The following is a 16,325-nucleotide window of genomic DNA, read 5'->3' on the forward strand; positions in this document are numbered from 1 at the left end:
TTTACTAATTGCCTAAATTGTGTTTGGGTTTTGCTTTTTTTTTGTTTGTTGGTTGGTGGGTTGCTTTTTGTTTTTTAAAATCTCCTTTACACTGTCCTCATAAGAGAGCTTTCCATAAAAACAGGGGGGTCAACAACATCAAATCTTTGTGTACTACATGAAAATGTGCTAGTGCAAGGCACTGAAAACATTCAGAGTGGGACAGATCATAGCCAAACAGGAGATGAGTGCAGTTTCTGAACAAGAAAAGAATTTAAAGAGAGACAATGAACCTAAGACTTTGGCAGTGAAGAAGTATTTTGTAAATTCTGACAACAAAACATAACCTACATTAATTACAGGAGAACAGAAATTGGAACAAATACCCTTAATTTGTATAGCAGTTCATTCTGAACCAATTATTTTTGCTGTCATTTATGAGTTTTAAATTAAATTGCTGAACACCAAATTATACATTAAAAAATCCTGCTGTTTAACAGATGAAAAAATTCTCCTTATAATATAAAAAAGATAAATGTGTGTGTTCAGATTCACTTTTTACAAGCTTTTTGATACTGGTTCAATCATTTGCAATATTTACCACAGCTACGTTACTGCCAAAAAAACCCACTTTCAGACAACTGACTGCCTTTTTAAACATCTTGTTTTTTTCACATTCAAGTTTTCTTTTATAAATTGGTAGCTGCATTAATGAGTGAGGAACATAGGTCTTTTGATAGTAAATAATACATAAAGAACATATACGCTGTGAACTAAAGTAAGATATGAAAGCACTTGCTTTCAATTTTAAGACATTAATATATAGAAAAAATTAAATCAAGTAAGTGTAAAAACATTCAAAAGAGGAGCCACTGTGTCCTGATTTCAGCTGGGATAGAGTTAACTGTCTTCCTAGTAGCTGGTACAGTGCTATGTTTTGAGTTCAGCATGCAAAGAATGTTGATAACACTGATGTTTTCAGTTGTTGCTAAGTAGCATTTAGACTAAAGTCAAGGATTTTTCAGCTTCTCATGCCCAGCCAGTGAGAAAGCTGGAGGGGCACAAGAAGTTGGCACAGGACACAACCAAGGCACCTGACCCAAACTGGCCAGCGGGGTATTCCATACCATGTGACATCCCATTTAGTATAGGAACTGGGGAGTGGGGGCAGGGAATTGCCGCTCGGGGACTGGCTGGGTGTCGGTCAGCAGGTGGTGAGCAATTGCCCTGCGCATCATTTGTACATTCCAGTCCTTTCATTACTACTGTTGTAATTTTATTAGTGTTATCATTATCATTATTAGTTTCTTCTTTTCTGTTCTGTTAAACCATTCTTATCTTAACCCATGGGTTTTGCTTCTTTTCCCAATTTTCTCCCCCATCCCACTGGGGTGTGGGGGGAGTGAGTGAGCGGCTGCGTGGTGCTTAGTTGCTGGCTGGGGTTAAACCACGACACACTGTTACAGAAAAGCGTGCAGAAAGACAATGCAACCTTTATTCAGGTGAAATACCTACCCTCCTATGGAGTCTGGCAAAAAAATTAATTGGTTTTCATCAATTTTAAGTGTTGTTACCTTCTTCAGGGAACCTGTAGTAAAATGAACAAGTAAATCAAAAAGGACATCTGAGTTCATTAAATTCAGTTTTAATTTTAAATTAAGAGGAAAAAATCCTATGGGCAAGCAACTACATCTTCTGCATTCCCTGGTATGCCTATGGTGCTATATATCTACTAAGGAAATAAGCAGACAAGCTTACAGAACTTGTTTGCCAGCTTACCATGGGCCAGCCATGGGGGGGGGGATCTTTTTACTCTGTCAACAGTCAACAGTTTCTCATCCATTTACAAACTACTGTATAAAGACAAGAATGCTCCAAAACAAATATAAATGTTATTATTCAGCTACACATTGCAGCTTTATCCAAACCAGGAACTTTACATCAATTGAAACTTAGATCTAAAATGCCATTTGTCTATTTTCAAGTGTTCTGTGTCTAAACAATAAGCTTTTGAGAACATGAATTAATTGAAAATACAAACCAATAGACTCTGGCAGTTGCTGAAGTGAATTACTGGATAACAGTAGGTCTTGTAGGCTTTCACAACCTGAAATACCTTCTTCAACTACTTCAATATTGTTTTTAGAAACATCCAAGTAGGTCAGTTGTTTCAAAGTTCCTATGAACTAAACCCAAGAGAAAATAATGCATTCTAGGAAGTGCAAATTCAAAACAAAAAAAGCCAGCAGATTTGACAACAAACTGTCTCTCAAGTGTAATGCCACAGGAAAAGAGAAAGCCTATTTATAGTGCTGAAATACAATTTTATGCAAAATATCCAAACTTTATAATGAAATATTTTGTGCAGATACACACAGTTGATGTTTTTACACACACATCACGGTTATTCTGCAGGTGTCTCTAAAGTCAGTCTGCTGTAAATTCAACTGTTTGATCAGTTATTGTGAATCAAGTGACTGAAGCTTTAGAACAGACTTCAGAGAGATGTACACAGTGTAACTAACATAAGGACATAATTAAGGCTCCAGTAAAGCCTTTTAATGCTTATTTTTGCCTTTTGTGTAAAACTGCATCCTACTTAACCTCAAAACCAACAATGAATCCCTAATTGTACTAAACTGAAAAAAAACCCAAGCCAAAATATAAGCTTGTATTACATTTCCATATGAACCAAGAATAAGCTTAAAGATTTGCACACATTACTAAAATCTTCACAGGGAAGATGCAATCACTTTAACAAATACAGTTTTACTGTAGAGTAGAAAGGTTTAATACATCCACTCTTCTTCAAAGAAGAATTAGCTGAAGTGAGGAAAGACAGTAGAGAAGACTACTGATCAGGCAAGAAACCCTCACATCAGAAGACTGCTAGTGATTTTAAGTCTGAAAACAGACCATCTGCTTCCCAAATTTCAAATACTAGTTTACTTGATCATAAACACAGATTCACAAGTGCTGCAATAATAGGTCATCCTGGACCTCATGTAATTCTAAGAGATGTCAGGAAAACCTGGTTTTAGTCAACAGAACATTTTCTCAGGAACTCTGTGTATACATGGCAAAAATTTTTTTACAGTCATTGCTTGTTTTACAGCCGTGACCAGTAAAAATTCACACAACATATTTATCCTGTAAATTCCTGCTTGCTGTCTAACACAAAATAATTCCTTTTTGGAAGGACCAGTCAACCCTAAATTTCATCTAGGATGTGATGTAGGATTTTTACTCCTTTCCTAAACTGGAACATAATTTTTAGATGAGAGGATTATAACTTTAAATGAAAGAAAAGCTGTGTACCCAACTCTCATGATCAGTTACAATTTCTAAGTAGACTAGTCAAGCATTTAAATGGCATTTAGCCTTTTGGCTTTAAGTAACATTAAAATTATACAGCAACTTTAACATATATGATAGCTGACAAAGCAAATACCACCATAAATTAAAATACTAAATGTTTAACACAGTAAAAGGAATTACCCCTGGAATAAGTGTTAGTCTATTACCATCCATCCAAAATTCCTTTAACCCACTCAGTTGTTCAAGTACTTCAGGCTGTAAAGGAAACAGTTTTTTAAAAACTTCATACAAAAATAGTGAAAGGCAACTTTAAGTAATGTCTTATAGCTGTTATATACACAGTTTCATCGGGTCATCAAATAAAACCCAGAAAATTCACTTTTTAAAATGTAAATACATACTAAATATACAATAATCTTTTAATAACTTGATTACAGCACTACATAATCCTTACAGAAAGTGTTAATTTTTTTATACAGAAAGTATTATTTTTTAACTGTGTGACAGTGTGCTCCCCTCCCCTCAACCGGACCTTTATTTCCCATAACCCTACTCAAGTGATAACCACCAGTGGCAGTCATAATGGATGCGTCTGATCGTGATGGCTGCATCCAGCTCAAAGTGGATTCGGGGGAGACAGATAACAACACAATAGCCAAGGGCTAGTTGAGTATGTGCCAACCAAAATACAGCTGGTATGCAAATATGACTGTAAGTCAATCATCTTACTCCATAAATAGTGGACAGCCCAGGGTCCATTGAGCTCTCCTGCACAGCAGTGGGCTGCACGCCAGGATCTCCCCTTGAGTAGGGATGTCTCTCAAGGTTACTCCTCGAGGTTGAGAGAATCCTTATCATGTCAGATACTCGGTAAGTGAATTGGGAATAAGCATGCTGAAACTTTGAAATCTTAGCGAAGTGATGTAAAGGATTGATTGCGCATCTATAATCCTTTAGACATAAACCATTGACCAAGTCTGGGACTAAGTCTGGATCCAGCCGCACCTAAACTCCCCTCTGAGAAGGAGTTTAGAATGCAAGGGGCTCCTTTCTGAACCTCATGACTCAATGGGAGGGTCTCCCTGACAGTTTTGTCTGACCCTGTCCTTTATGCAGTAAATATCAAGTGTACCTTGCCATCAAATCTTGTTAAACCACTGTCACATTTACCACTGAACTTTGTTAACTCACTGTCTTATATCAATAAAATATATCGCTACTTCTCTCTTGCAAGTGAAGTGCATGACTCCATCCACGACAAACTGGAGCACACAATAAATAAATCTTATGTGTATAATTCCCCCTCTCACAGAGGTCTAAAAACCCTTAAATTCTATCAACTCAGAAGAGCTGTTTTTCAAAAATCACAGAGTTTTTGTGTTTTTTGGGAAATGAGAAACAAGTTTTAATTTTCTAGCAGCAAACAAAGGGTGCATCTGCCTGATACAAGCAAACCACTCCATCCATAAAGTGAAGTGCAGGATATGTTCCACTACAACTTAATGTTAGAAATATCTTATGTATCAGGGAAAGACCACGTCTTGGTAAACATCCATGTTGCATATGCTTTCCTATTTAAACTTCCCTCCTGAGAAAGTAATACAAAACAGGTGCTACCACACCTTAACAACTACAGCCAAGTTCAGTTAAATGCAGAACTCAATTTTGTTATATTGTAAATATACAGTATTCCTGCATAAATTGCAGCCCTGGCTCCCAATAATTAATTCCAAGAGAAAATCTTAACTGAAGACTTCCTTTTAGACATATCTTTACCCCAAAACAAGTTCAAACCTTTCTGTGCTTTTACCAAAAGATCATAATGAAATAAGTTACCAGTAGTTGACTCTTCTAGATAAAAGGCTGGTAGAGATGAAACAATCTGCCAAAAATATACCCAAAAAGGTAATTTTACAGCCTATACTTAGTTCCTGGCTGTTATGGCTTAATGTGGGCCTGAGCATGTTAGTTTAAGGCTCCCACATTAATATCTACAGTGTAATGAGAATATGGCAGTAACAGTAACAGCAGTAACAGTAACAGCTAGAAGTGTAATACTAAAGAACAATTCCTTAAATACACTTCCCTATCTGCCAAGCCATACAGCTAGGCAAGTGTTCAGCTCTGCATGATCTGTGGCTAATGAAGTACCCTACTGGTGGCACACAAGAGGCTTGACTTTGTTATACAGCAGGCCAGTATGTTCCACTATACTTCTATTTCAATCCCCTTATACAGGAAACTACTTGTAGAAGCAGAGGGATGTTATGTGATTGTAAATGGAAGATGTATTTGTCTGACCTAATGAACAGGAAACAAGCTGATCCATGTTGAAGGAAAAATCTGAGCACCTCAACTGTAAATACTATTTTGAATAATATTCAAACTTATAATTAATATAGTTTCCTTTGGATCTAAATAGTTTGTACACACTGATAAAAGTAGGTTATGCACAGCTTATACAGAACTTGCAACATTAAATACATGATGACCAATAAGTGTTTAGAATATTATAAGTCAAATGATTATATTTGTAATTCAAACACATATTACCATTAACTTTTTACCAGTAATGTAGCTATACCACAGTTTTATTTTCAAATTGATGAAGAACACATACTCATATTCATAAGAATATGCACATAATTTTTATAACAAGTACTATAAAGTAGCATAAAGTATACATAATATTTGCTCAGTAGCAAAACTCTTAAAGCTGATTTTTACATTTTCATATTGATTAAAAATAGATTAAAAGATACAGAGATTTATAAAAGATACAACACCCTGTTACTTAGGCAAAACTTACCACTTCTGTGAATTCATTACTTCCTAAGTCCAGTCTCTCCAGCTGAGTCAGTCTGGACATGGTTCTGCACAGGAAGGAGATTAATAAGGAATTAGATTTAAGAAAATACCAGTTACATCCAATCTTCCTGTATTAATAAAAAGATATTATTTTAATCAGTATTAAGTAGTGATGCTGTTCTGTTACTGGACTGATATCTAAATAAGGCCAAATTTTCACACACTATTCAACTAGGCACACATTAATGATCATGCTGACTGTGACTGTCACACAGAGTACACTGCAACTCATCTACAGATTAGTTTACAAAAAACTAAAGACCACTAATCATCCTTATGATAAAGAGTAAGTCTGAAGTTACTCTTCTGTTGAATGACTTTCACCTACAGTCCTTTGAATGCTTTTCACCTCTAGTCATAATGAGCTTTCTCAGTAGCCAAAGGCTGGTTAACTACATGTTTTCCTCCCAAAGAAAGACCACTGCCTAATGATTAGATAAAACAGAAAAGACCACTGTTGAATTGCAGTAACCACGAACACCTTTCTCCCTCTCCAGGCTGCTTACAAAGTTGCTTCCATATGATATGGTCTGGAATCCTAATTATTATTCCTCAAGTCCTACAACAAATCGGATTACTAAATTGGATTTCATGACACATCAATACTCTTCAAGCCAATTTAGGGCAAAGATTAAATGAATGACTGAAAAAAAGTGAAAATCCATTCTTTCAAGCTGTGTTTTGGCAGAATTCTTCCTCCATTTAATTTTACTTTGGGGACCCAAGAGAGAATATCTACCACTGCACATGGTTGTCTACATGATCAGTCAACAGCAGTACTACCTAAAAATATTTTCAAAGGGGCTGTGAATCCCTCCTATGACATTATTTTCAGTATTTATTTAATAATAGTTTTCAGTAGAACAATTAAAATATCAAAAACATTCAAATATAAACCATAAGTGAGTACATACTATAAAATTCTGGAAAAACTAAAAAAGAGCTAACTGGGAGAGTCTTTTATATAATCAGAATATAAGTATGAACACTAATATCTTTAAAAAACATCTGCATGAGCACAAGATGCTCTATGCAGATATTCAAGGTTCCAGTTGTTCTTCAAAGACCTTACACTAAGTATTACTGCTATTCTGCATACACAGTTCAAAAATTACATTCTACTGAAAAATGCCTTATTTATTGAAAGTAAGTTTAAGTGATTAATATTATTCATGAAATAATCTCCAAAAAGGATTACACTCAACATTTATCTATAGACTTGATATTCATTACATTATAGTAATCATGCTAGGGACAAACTAGGAATTTAGCATAAATAAGTAAATACGTGATCAAGATTAAAGCAGAAGCCATTTTCATTGCACTGCACACACAAGTATACGCAGGCTCAGGGGAAAGCCTTTAACTCACATTCCCACTGTCTCAAAGAAGAAAAAGAAATAATAATAAAAAAACCCACAACAAAACATGAGAAGGCTACCTCCAGAAGAATCCGAGAAACATTTTCCATCATTTCTTGATGCTCATACACAGGATGAAAAATAAGCTGACTGCTAAAATTCATTTTCTAAATTCTAACTTAAAGTCCCTCCGAAATACTGCATAAGCTGAATTTCTCAAAGCTTTATGAGACTGTACCAATACCAATTTTAATGCCATATGCTGTCAATGAATTTTCCCCAATGCGTCTCCCTGAAGCACAATTGAAGATTCACTTAAAGGATCTAGCATATCATTCTGCAGCTTTCAAAACCCTGTGGGCAACACCATAATCTATTTTTACTGATGGCTTCAATTTAAAAAGGTTTTCCATTTCTTCTGTTTTCAAGATATGCTAGCTAGACTGTGGGCTACTTGAGAGAGCATTCCAAAACTCCACTAACAATCTAAATTTCTGCCTCAAAAAGCAGATTAAGGGAGATCACAGCTATGTGGGATTGAATTTTACAAATTAGTTTAAATACAGACTGTCCTGGTTTCGGCTGGAATAGAGTTAATTTTCTTTCTAGTAGCTGGTATAGTGTTGTGTTTTGGATTCAGTATGAGAAGAATGTTGATGACACACTTGATGTTTTCAGTTGTTGCTAAGTAATGTTTAGTCTAAAGTCAAGGATTTTTCAGTTTCTGATGCCCAGCCAGCAAGAAGGCTGGGGGGGCACAAGAAGTTGGCACAGGACACAGCCAGGGCAGCTGACCCAAAATGACCAATGGGGTATTCTATACCATGTGATGTCATGTCTATTATGTAAACTGGGGGGAGTTGGCCTGGGGGGATTGCTGCTCGGGGACTAACTGGGCATTGGTCAGCAAGTGGTGAGCAACTGCACCGTGCATCACTTGTTTTGTATATTCCAATTCTTTTATTATTATTGTTGTCATTTTATTAGTGTTATTATCATTATTAGTTTCTTCCTTTCTGTTGTATTAAACTGTTCTTATCTCAACCCACGACTTTTACTTTTTTTCCCCCGATTCCCTCCCCCGTCCCACTGGGTGGGGGGGAAGTGAGTGAGTGGCTGCGTGGTGCTTAGTTGCTGGCTGGGGTTAAACCATGACAGTCCTTTTTGGCACCCAACATGGGGCACGAAGGGTTGAGATAACAGACGTGACCAGAAATTGTTTAAACAAGTTTGTTACAAGCATTCATTATATTGGTTTAATAGTAGCTGATCACAATGTCGATTTATGTGTTCTTGGAGTTGTGGCACTCGTTTTTAGAGTTCTGCTATGTATCACCTCACTTGCTGTATGTAGTCCCTGTGCTGCTGCTTATCACCTGTGGGAGGTGGATTTAGGTTTTCGCTTTGATGTATTGTGTAATACTAGCTTATGGTATGACAAATTTATCAGTTGTGGGACTAATCCAGTGTTTGCACTCAGCATTCTCATCACCTCTATACTTTGGGAGCCATCTGTGGGAAAATATTAATAATTACACCCTTTACCTTTCCTCCTCAGAGAGCCAATCTATGGACGAGACTCCTTTCTTCCCCTTTCCCTTCTCCTCCAGTCTAGTTACAATGGCGTTTGAGAATTTTGAAAAATTTGAATACCCTTGTGCATTGGTTTTGTTTGGCAAGGTTTTGGTAGCGGGGGGGGGGGGGGGGGGGGTTACAGGGGTGGCTTCTGTAAGAAGCTGCTGGAAGCTTCCCCTGTGTTCGAGAGAGAGCGAGCCCATACTAGCTGGCTCTAAGACGGACCCGCCGCTGGCCAAGGCCGAGCCAATCAGTGATAGTGGTAACGCCTCTGTGATAACATTTTTAAGAAGGAAAAAAAGTTGGGACGGGGAGAAACTGCCGCCGGAGTGAGGAGTGAGAACATGTAAGAGAAACAAGCCTGCGGACACCAAGGTCAGTGAAGAAGGAGGGGGAGGAGATGCTCCAGGCGCCGGAGCGAAGATTCCCCTGCAGCCCGTGGTGAAGACCCTGGTGAGGCAGGCTGTCCCCCTGCAGTCCAGGGAGGTCCACGGTGGAGCAGATATCCACCTGTAGCCCGTGGAGGACCCCACGCCGGAGCAGGTGGGTTCCCGAAGGAGGCTGTGACCCCGTGGGAACCCCGCGCTGGAGCAGGCTCCTGGCAGGACCTGCGGATCTGTGGAGAGAGGAGCCCACGGAGCAGGTTTTCTGGCAGGACTTGTGACCCCGTGGGGGACCCGCGCTGGAGCAGTGTGCTCCTGAAGGACTGCACACCGTGGAATGGACCCATGCTGGAGCAGTTCGTGAAGAACTGCAGCCCGTGGGAATGGCCCACGTTGGAGGAGTTCGTGGAGGACTGTCTCCCGTGGGTGGGACCCCACGCTGGAGCAGGGGAAGAGTGTGATCAGCCCTCGTCCTGAGGAGGTGAAGCGGCAGAAAATAACGTGTGATGACCATAAACCCCATCCCTGTCCCCCTGTGCCGCTGGGGGGGCTTGGTGGTGAAATCCGGGAGTGTAGTTGTGCCCGTGAAGAACGGAGGGGTGGTGGGAAGGTGTTCTGAGATTTCATTTTACTTCTCATTACCTTGCTCTGGTTGATTTGTAATAAATTGAGTTAATTTTGCAAATTGAGTCTGTTTTGCCCGTGACGGTAATAGTGAATGATCTCTCCTGTCCTTATCTCGACCCGCGAGCCTTTTGTTATATTTTCTCTCCCCTATCCAGCTGAGGATGGGGGAGTGATAGAATGGCTTTGGTGGGCACCTGGTGTTCAGCCAGGGTCAACCCATCACACCTTGGGATGTTGAGACCACCATGGTTCTATTGCTAGGACCTAGCGTGTTCCTGAATGTGGTTCAGGTCTTGTTTAGGGTTAAACAACTATTTAAGAAGATCACCCAGAAATCTGCCCTGAGGCTGGATAATTATGAGTGGCAGGGTGTGTGGGATGGGATGGGCAAATGCCTAGGGCGGTGGGCACCTCCAATATTTTGGCACTTCACCCTTGAACAAGTGCAGAATCCCGAAAAACTAGTAGAACAAGTGGAAAAAGTATGGTATCACCTGGACAACTCCAGGGAGACACAAATCACTGCAGCATGCTGGGGCCTGGCCCATGTCTATCGAGCAATGTTCAAAAATACTCAGTACCCTCAAGGTCTCTGGATCTCACAACAAAGCAACAGTCACTGCGGCCATTCCAACCACCGTGACAGGCACTGTGGCCCCTCCGACCCCCACAACAACCGCTGTGGTTACTCCAGCACATGCAACAGACACTGCAATTACTCCAACCCTGGAGACAGGCACTGCAGCTGAACCAGCGAATCAACCCTCACCAGTATCAGTTGCCCCTATACACAAGAAGAAATATACAAAAAAATCAGTTTGCTTAGCAAAGGATGAAGATGAACCAGGGTCATCGTGGGAACAGGAGGAAGAGGCAGAACCAGAGGTAATCACCCAATCCTTATCCCCGAGTGAGCTGCAGGATATGTGAAAATATTTCAGCCATCATCCAGGTGAGCATATTATCACCTGGCTGCTCCGATGCTGGGACAATGGGGCTAATAGCTTGGAATTAGAAGGTAGGGAAGCCAAGCAGCTGGGATCACTTGCCAAGGAAGGTGGCATTGACAAGGCAATTGGAAAAGGGACACAAGCCCTCAGCCTCTGGAGGCAACTCCTGTCAAGCGTGAAGGAAAGGTACCCCTTCAAGGAAGATGTTACACATCAACCAGGCAAGTGGACCACCATGGAGAAAGATATCCAGTACCTGAGGTAATTAGAATCATAGAATCACAGAATTGTTTAGGTTGGAAAAGACCTTTAAGATCATCGAGTCCAACTATCAACCATGCCCACTAAACCATGTCCTGAAGTACCTTCTCTATGCACTTTCTGAATACCTCCAGGGATGGTGACACCACCACTTCCCTGGGCAGCCTGTTCCAATGCCCGATAACCCTTTCAGTAAAGAATTTTTTCCTAATATCCAATCTAAACCTCCCCTACCACAACTTGAGACCATTTCTTCTTGTCCCGTCACTTGGTACTTGGGAAAAGAGACCCGACACCCACCTCACTACAACCTCCTTTCAGGTAGTTGTAGAGAGCTATAAGGTCTCCCCTCAGCCTCCTTTTCTCCAGACTAAACAACCCCAGTTCGCTCAGCCGCTCCTCATAAGACTTGTGCTCTCCAAGCCCTTCACCAGCTTGGTTGCCCTTCTCTGGACACGATCCAGTACCTCAATGTCTTTCCTGTAGTGAGGGGCCCAAAACTGAACACAGTACTCGAGGTGCAGCCTCACCAGTGATGAGTCCAGGGGAACAATCACTTCCCTGTTCCTGCTGGCCACACTATTTTTGATACAAGACAGGATGCTGTTGGCCTTCTTGGACACCTGGGCACACTGCTCGCTCATTGTGATGGGTTGACACTGGCTGGATGCCAGGTGCCCACCAAAGCCACTCTACCACTCCCCCATCCTCAGCTGGAGAGGGGAGAGAAAAATATAACAAAAAGCTTGCGGGTCGAGATAAGGACAGGAGAGATCATTCACTAATTACCGTCACGGGCAAAACAGATCCAGTTTGGGGAAAATTAGTTCAATTTATTACAAATCAGCCAGAATAAGATAATGACAAATAAACCCAAATCTCAGAACACCTTCCCTCCACCCCTCCCTTCTTTCTGGGCACAACTTCACTCCCGGATTTCTTCACCAAGCCCCCCAGTGGCACAAGGGGGACGGGGATGGGGTTTACAGTCATCACATGTTATTTTCTGCCACTAATCCTCCTCAGGAGGAGGGCTCATCACACTCTTCCCCTGCTCCAGCGTGGGGTCCCACCCACGGGAGACAGTCCTCCATGAAGTTCTCCAATGTGGGCCATTCCCACGGGCTGCAGTTCTTCACGAACTGCTACAGCATGGGACGCTTCCACGGTGTGCAGTCCTTCAGGAGCACACTGCTCCAGCGTGGGTCCCCCACAGGGTCACAAGTCCTTCCAGAAAACCTGCTCCGTGGGCTCGTCTCTCCACAGATCCGCAGGTCCTGCCAGGAGCCTGCTCCAGCGCGGGTTTCCCACGGGGTCACAGACTCCTTCGGGAACCCACCTGCTCCGGCGTGGGGATCTGCTCCAACGTGGACCTCCATGGGCTGCAGGGCGACAGCCTGCCTCACCAGGGTCTTCACCATGGGCTGCAGGGGAATCTTTGCTCCGGCGCCTGGAGCACCTCCTCCCCCTCCTTCTTCACTGACCTTGGTGTCTGCAGGTTTGTTTCTCTTACATGTTCTCACTCCTCTCTCCAGTGGCTGTTTTCCGTCTGTCCTAACTTTTTTTTCCTTCTTAAAAATGTTATCACAGAGGCGTTACCACTATTGCTGTTTGGCTGGGCCTTGGCCGGCAGCGGCTCCATCTTAGAGCCGGCTGGTATGGGCTCGCTCTCTCTTGAACACAGGGGAAACTTCCAGCAGCTTCTTACAGAAGCCACCCCTGTAACACCCTCCCCCCCCCCCCCCCCGCTACCAAAACCTTGCCACACAAAACCAATACACTCATATTCAGCCAGCTGTCAACTAGCACCCCCAGGTCTTTTTCTGCCTGGCAGCTTTCCAGCCACTCTTCCCCAAGCCTGTAGCGCTGCATGGGGTTGCTGTGACCCAAGTGTAGGACCCAGAACTTAGCCTTGTTGAACATCATACAATTGGCCTCGGCCCAATGATCCAGCCTGTCCAGATCCCTCTGTAGAGCCTCAAGCAGATCAACCCTCTCTCCTAGCTTGGTGTCATCTGCAAACTTGGTGAGGGTGCACTCAAACCCCTCGTCCAGATCACTGATAAAGATATTAAACAGAACTGGCCCCAATACTGAGCCCTGGGGAACACCACTTGTGACCGGCCGCCAACTGGATTTCACCCCATTCACCACAACCCTCTGGGCTCGTCCATCCAGCCATTTTTTTACCCAGCAAAGAGTACACTTGTCTAAGCCATGAGCCGCCAGCTTCTCAAGGAGTATGCCATGAGAGACAGTGTCAAAGGCCTTGCTGAAGTCCAGGTAGATAACATCCACAGCCTTTCCCTCATCCACTAGGCAGGTCACCTGGTCATAGAAGGAGATCAGGTCGGTCAAGCAGGACCTGCCTTTCATGTACCCATGCTGGCTAGGCCTGATGCCCTGGTTGTCCTGCACATGCCATGTGAGTGCACTCAAGATGAACTGCTCCATGAACTTCCCTGGTACCGAGGTCAGGATGACAGGCCTGTAGTTCCCCGGATCCTCCCTCTGACCCTTCTTGTAAATAGGCGTCACATTGGCAAACCTCCAGCCCTCTGGGACCTCCCTTGTTGACCAGGATTGCTGATACATTAGCCGTGCTAGAGATGATTTATTATGACCTGGACAACCCACAATTACCCAAAGATCCAGACGAAGTCCCATGCACACGACCCATGTGGCGGAAGTTTGTACGAAGCGCACCATCATCCTATGCCAACACACTGGCGATACTGACCTGGAAAGATGAAGAGGCACCGATGGTGGATGAAGTGGCTCGCCAACTCTGGCAAATGAAGAAACTCTTTCATTCTCCCTACAAGCCTATATTTCGGCTGTGGAAAAACTGTCCAAAAAAAATGATACAACTGATCGAAAAGTCGTACTCCCCACCTGTACAAACCAGTATCTCAGTTGTTAGGAGTGAGTGTTCCTCTGCTCGAGAGAGAGAACATAGAAGGCAATACACCGCAGGGTACCCTGTGGTTTTACCTCTGTGACCAGGGAGAGGACATGAGGAAATGGGATGGAAAACCTACATCAGTCCTAGATGCACGGGTACATGAGTTGCAAGGAAAAACCACCACAAAAGGGGATTCTACGAGGAAAAATGCCGCTCCAGTTTCCAAACAGAGTAGAAGGCCTGATCTTATTTCTGATCCTCTTGAAGGGACTTCTGAGCCAATTTTACAAGTGAGTAATGGATATTCTGACCATAATTAGAGGGGCCCTGCCTCCAGCCAGGTGGAGGAAAGGGATAACCGGGTCTATTGGACTGTGTGGATTCGATGGCCTGGCATGTTAGACCCACAGGAAAATAAGGCTCTAGTAGACACCGGTGCACAGTGTACTCTAATGCCATCAAGCTATAAAGGGGCAGAACCCATTTGTATTTCTGGTGTGACAGGGGGATTCCAAGAGTTAACTGTATTGGAAGCTGAAGTAAGCCTAACTGGGAACAAATGGCAGAAACACCCCATTGTGACTGGTCCAGAGGCTCCGTGCATCCTTGGCATAGACTATCTCAGGAGAGGGTATTTAAGGACCCAAAGGGGTAGTGTTGCGCTTTTGATATAGCTGCCTTGGAGATGGAGGGAATTAAACAGCTGTCTACCCTGCCTGGTCTCTCTCAAGACCCTTTGGTTGTGGGGTTGCTGAGGGTTGAAGAACAACAGGTGCCAATTGCTACCACAACGGTGCACCAGCGGCAATATCGCACCAACCGAGACTCCCTGATTCCCATCCACAAGTTGATTCGCCAACTGGAGACCCAAGGAGTGATCAGCAAAACTCACTCACCCTTTAATAGTCCCATTTGGCCAGTGCGAAAGTCTAATGGGGAGTGGAGACTAACAGTTGACTATCGCGGCCTGAATGAAGTTACGCCACTGCTGAGTGCTGCCGGTCCAGATATGCTAGAACTTCAATACGAACTAGAGTCAAAGGCAGCCAAGTGGTATGCCACAATTGACATTGCTAATGCGTTTTTCTCAATCCCTCTGGCAGCAGAGTGCCAGCCACAATTTGCTTTTACTTGGAGGGGTGACCAGTAAACCTGGAACCGACTGCCCCAGGGGTGGAAACACAGCCCCACCATTTGCCATGGACTGATCCAGGCTGCACTGGAAACAAGTGAAGCTCTGGAACACCTGCAATACATTGATGATATCATCGTATGGGGAAACATAGCAAAAGAAGTTTTTGAGAAAGGGAAGAAAATAATCCGAATCCTTCTGAAAGCCGGTTTTGCCATAAAAGAAAGTAAGGTCAAGGGACCTGCACAGGAGATCCAGTTCTTAGGAATAAAATGGCAAGATGGACGTTGTCAGATCCCAATGGATCTGATAAACAAAATAGCAGCTATGTCTCCACCAACTAATAAAAAGGAAACACAGGCTTTTTTAGGTGTCGTGGGCTTCTGGAGAATGCATATTCCAAATTACAGTCTGATTGTAAGCACTCTGTATCAAGTGACCCGGAAGAAGTACGATTTCAAACGGGGCCCTGAAAAACGACAAGCCTTTGAACAAATTAAATGGGAGATTGTTCATGCAGTAGCTCTTGGGCCAGTCTGGGCAGGACAAGATGTTAAAAATGTGCTCTATACTGCAGCTGGGGAGAATGGTGCTACCTGGAGCCTCTGGCAGAAAGCACCTGGGGAGACCCGAGGCCGACCCCTGGGGTTTTGGAGTCGGGGATACAGAGGATCCGAGGCTCGCTATACTCCAACTGAAAAAGAGATATTGGCAGCATATGAAGGAGTTCGAGCTGCCTCAGAAGTGGTTGGTACTGAAACACAGCTCTTCTTAGCACCCCGACTGCCAGTGCTGGGCTGGATGTTCAAAGGGAAAGTCTCCTCTACACATCACGCGACTGACGCCATGTGGAGTAAGAGGGTAGCACTGATCACACAACGGGCTCGCATAGGAAACCCCAGTCGCCCAGGAATGTTAGAAGTGATCAAGGACTAGCCAGAAGGCAAAGATTTTGGAATGTTGCCA

At 43.0% G+C, this 16,325-nt stretch overlaps 2 protein-coding genes across 12 annotated transcripts in view; one reads left to right on the top strand and one right to left on the bottom strand.

Moving 5' to 3' along the window:
• LOC126035315 (translation initiation factor IF-2-like) overlaps positions 1–16,325 on the top strand; it is a 307,625-nt gene that overhangs the window by 137,792 nt on the left and 153,508 nt on the right. The window lies entirely within an intron of this gene.
• Positions 1–16,325, bottom strand: part of LOC126035239 (erbin-like) — a 171,245-nt gene that overhangs the window by 44,410 nt on the left and 110,510 nt on the right. For 10 of the 11 annotated variants that reach the window (XM_049793514.1, XM_049793513.1, XM_049793508.1 and 7 more), the window contains 4 exons: positions 6,107–6,170; positions 3,478–3,552; positions 2,021–2,165; positions 1,495–1,567 (listed from right to left, as the gene is read on the bottom strand). In XM_049793514.1, the coding sequence (XP_049649471.1) occupies positions 1,495–1,567; positions 2,021–2,165; positions 3,478–3,552; positions 6,107–6,170 (357 nt within the window). Of the gene's footprint in view, positions 1–1,494; positions 1,568–2,020; positions 2,166–3,477; positions 3,553–6,106; positions 6,171–14,062; positions 14,178–16,325 lie in introns of those variants that run through there. The other variant, XM_049793517.1, reaches the window with a different exon arrangement.

This window comes from Accipiter gentilis, chromosome W (genome assembly GCF_929443795.1).
Source record: "Accipiter gentilis chromosome W, bAccGen1.1, whole genome shotgun sequence".
Lineage (NCBI taxonomy): Eukaryota > Metazoa > Chordata > Aves > Accipitriformes > Accipitridae > Astur > Astur gentilis.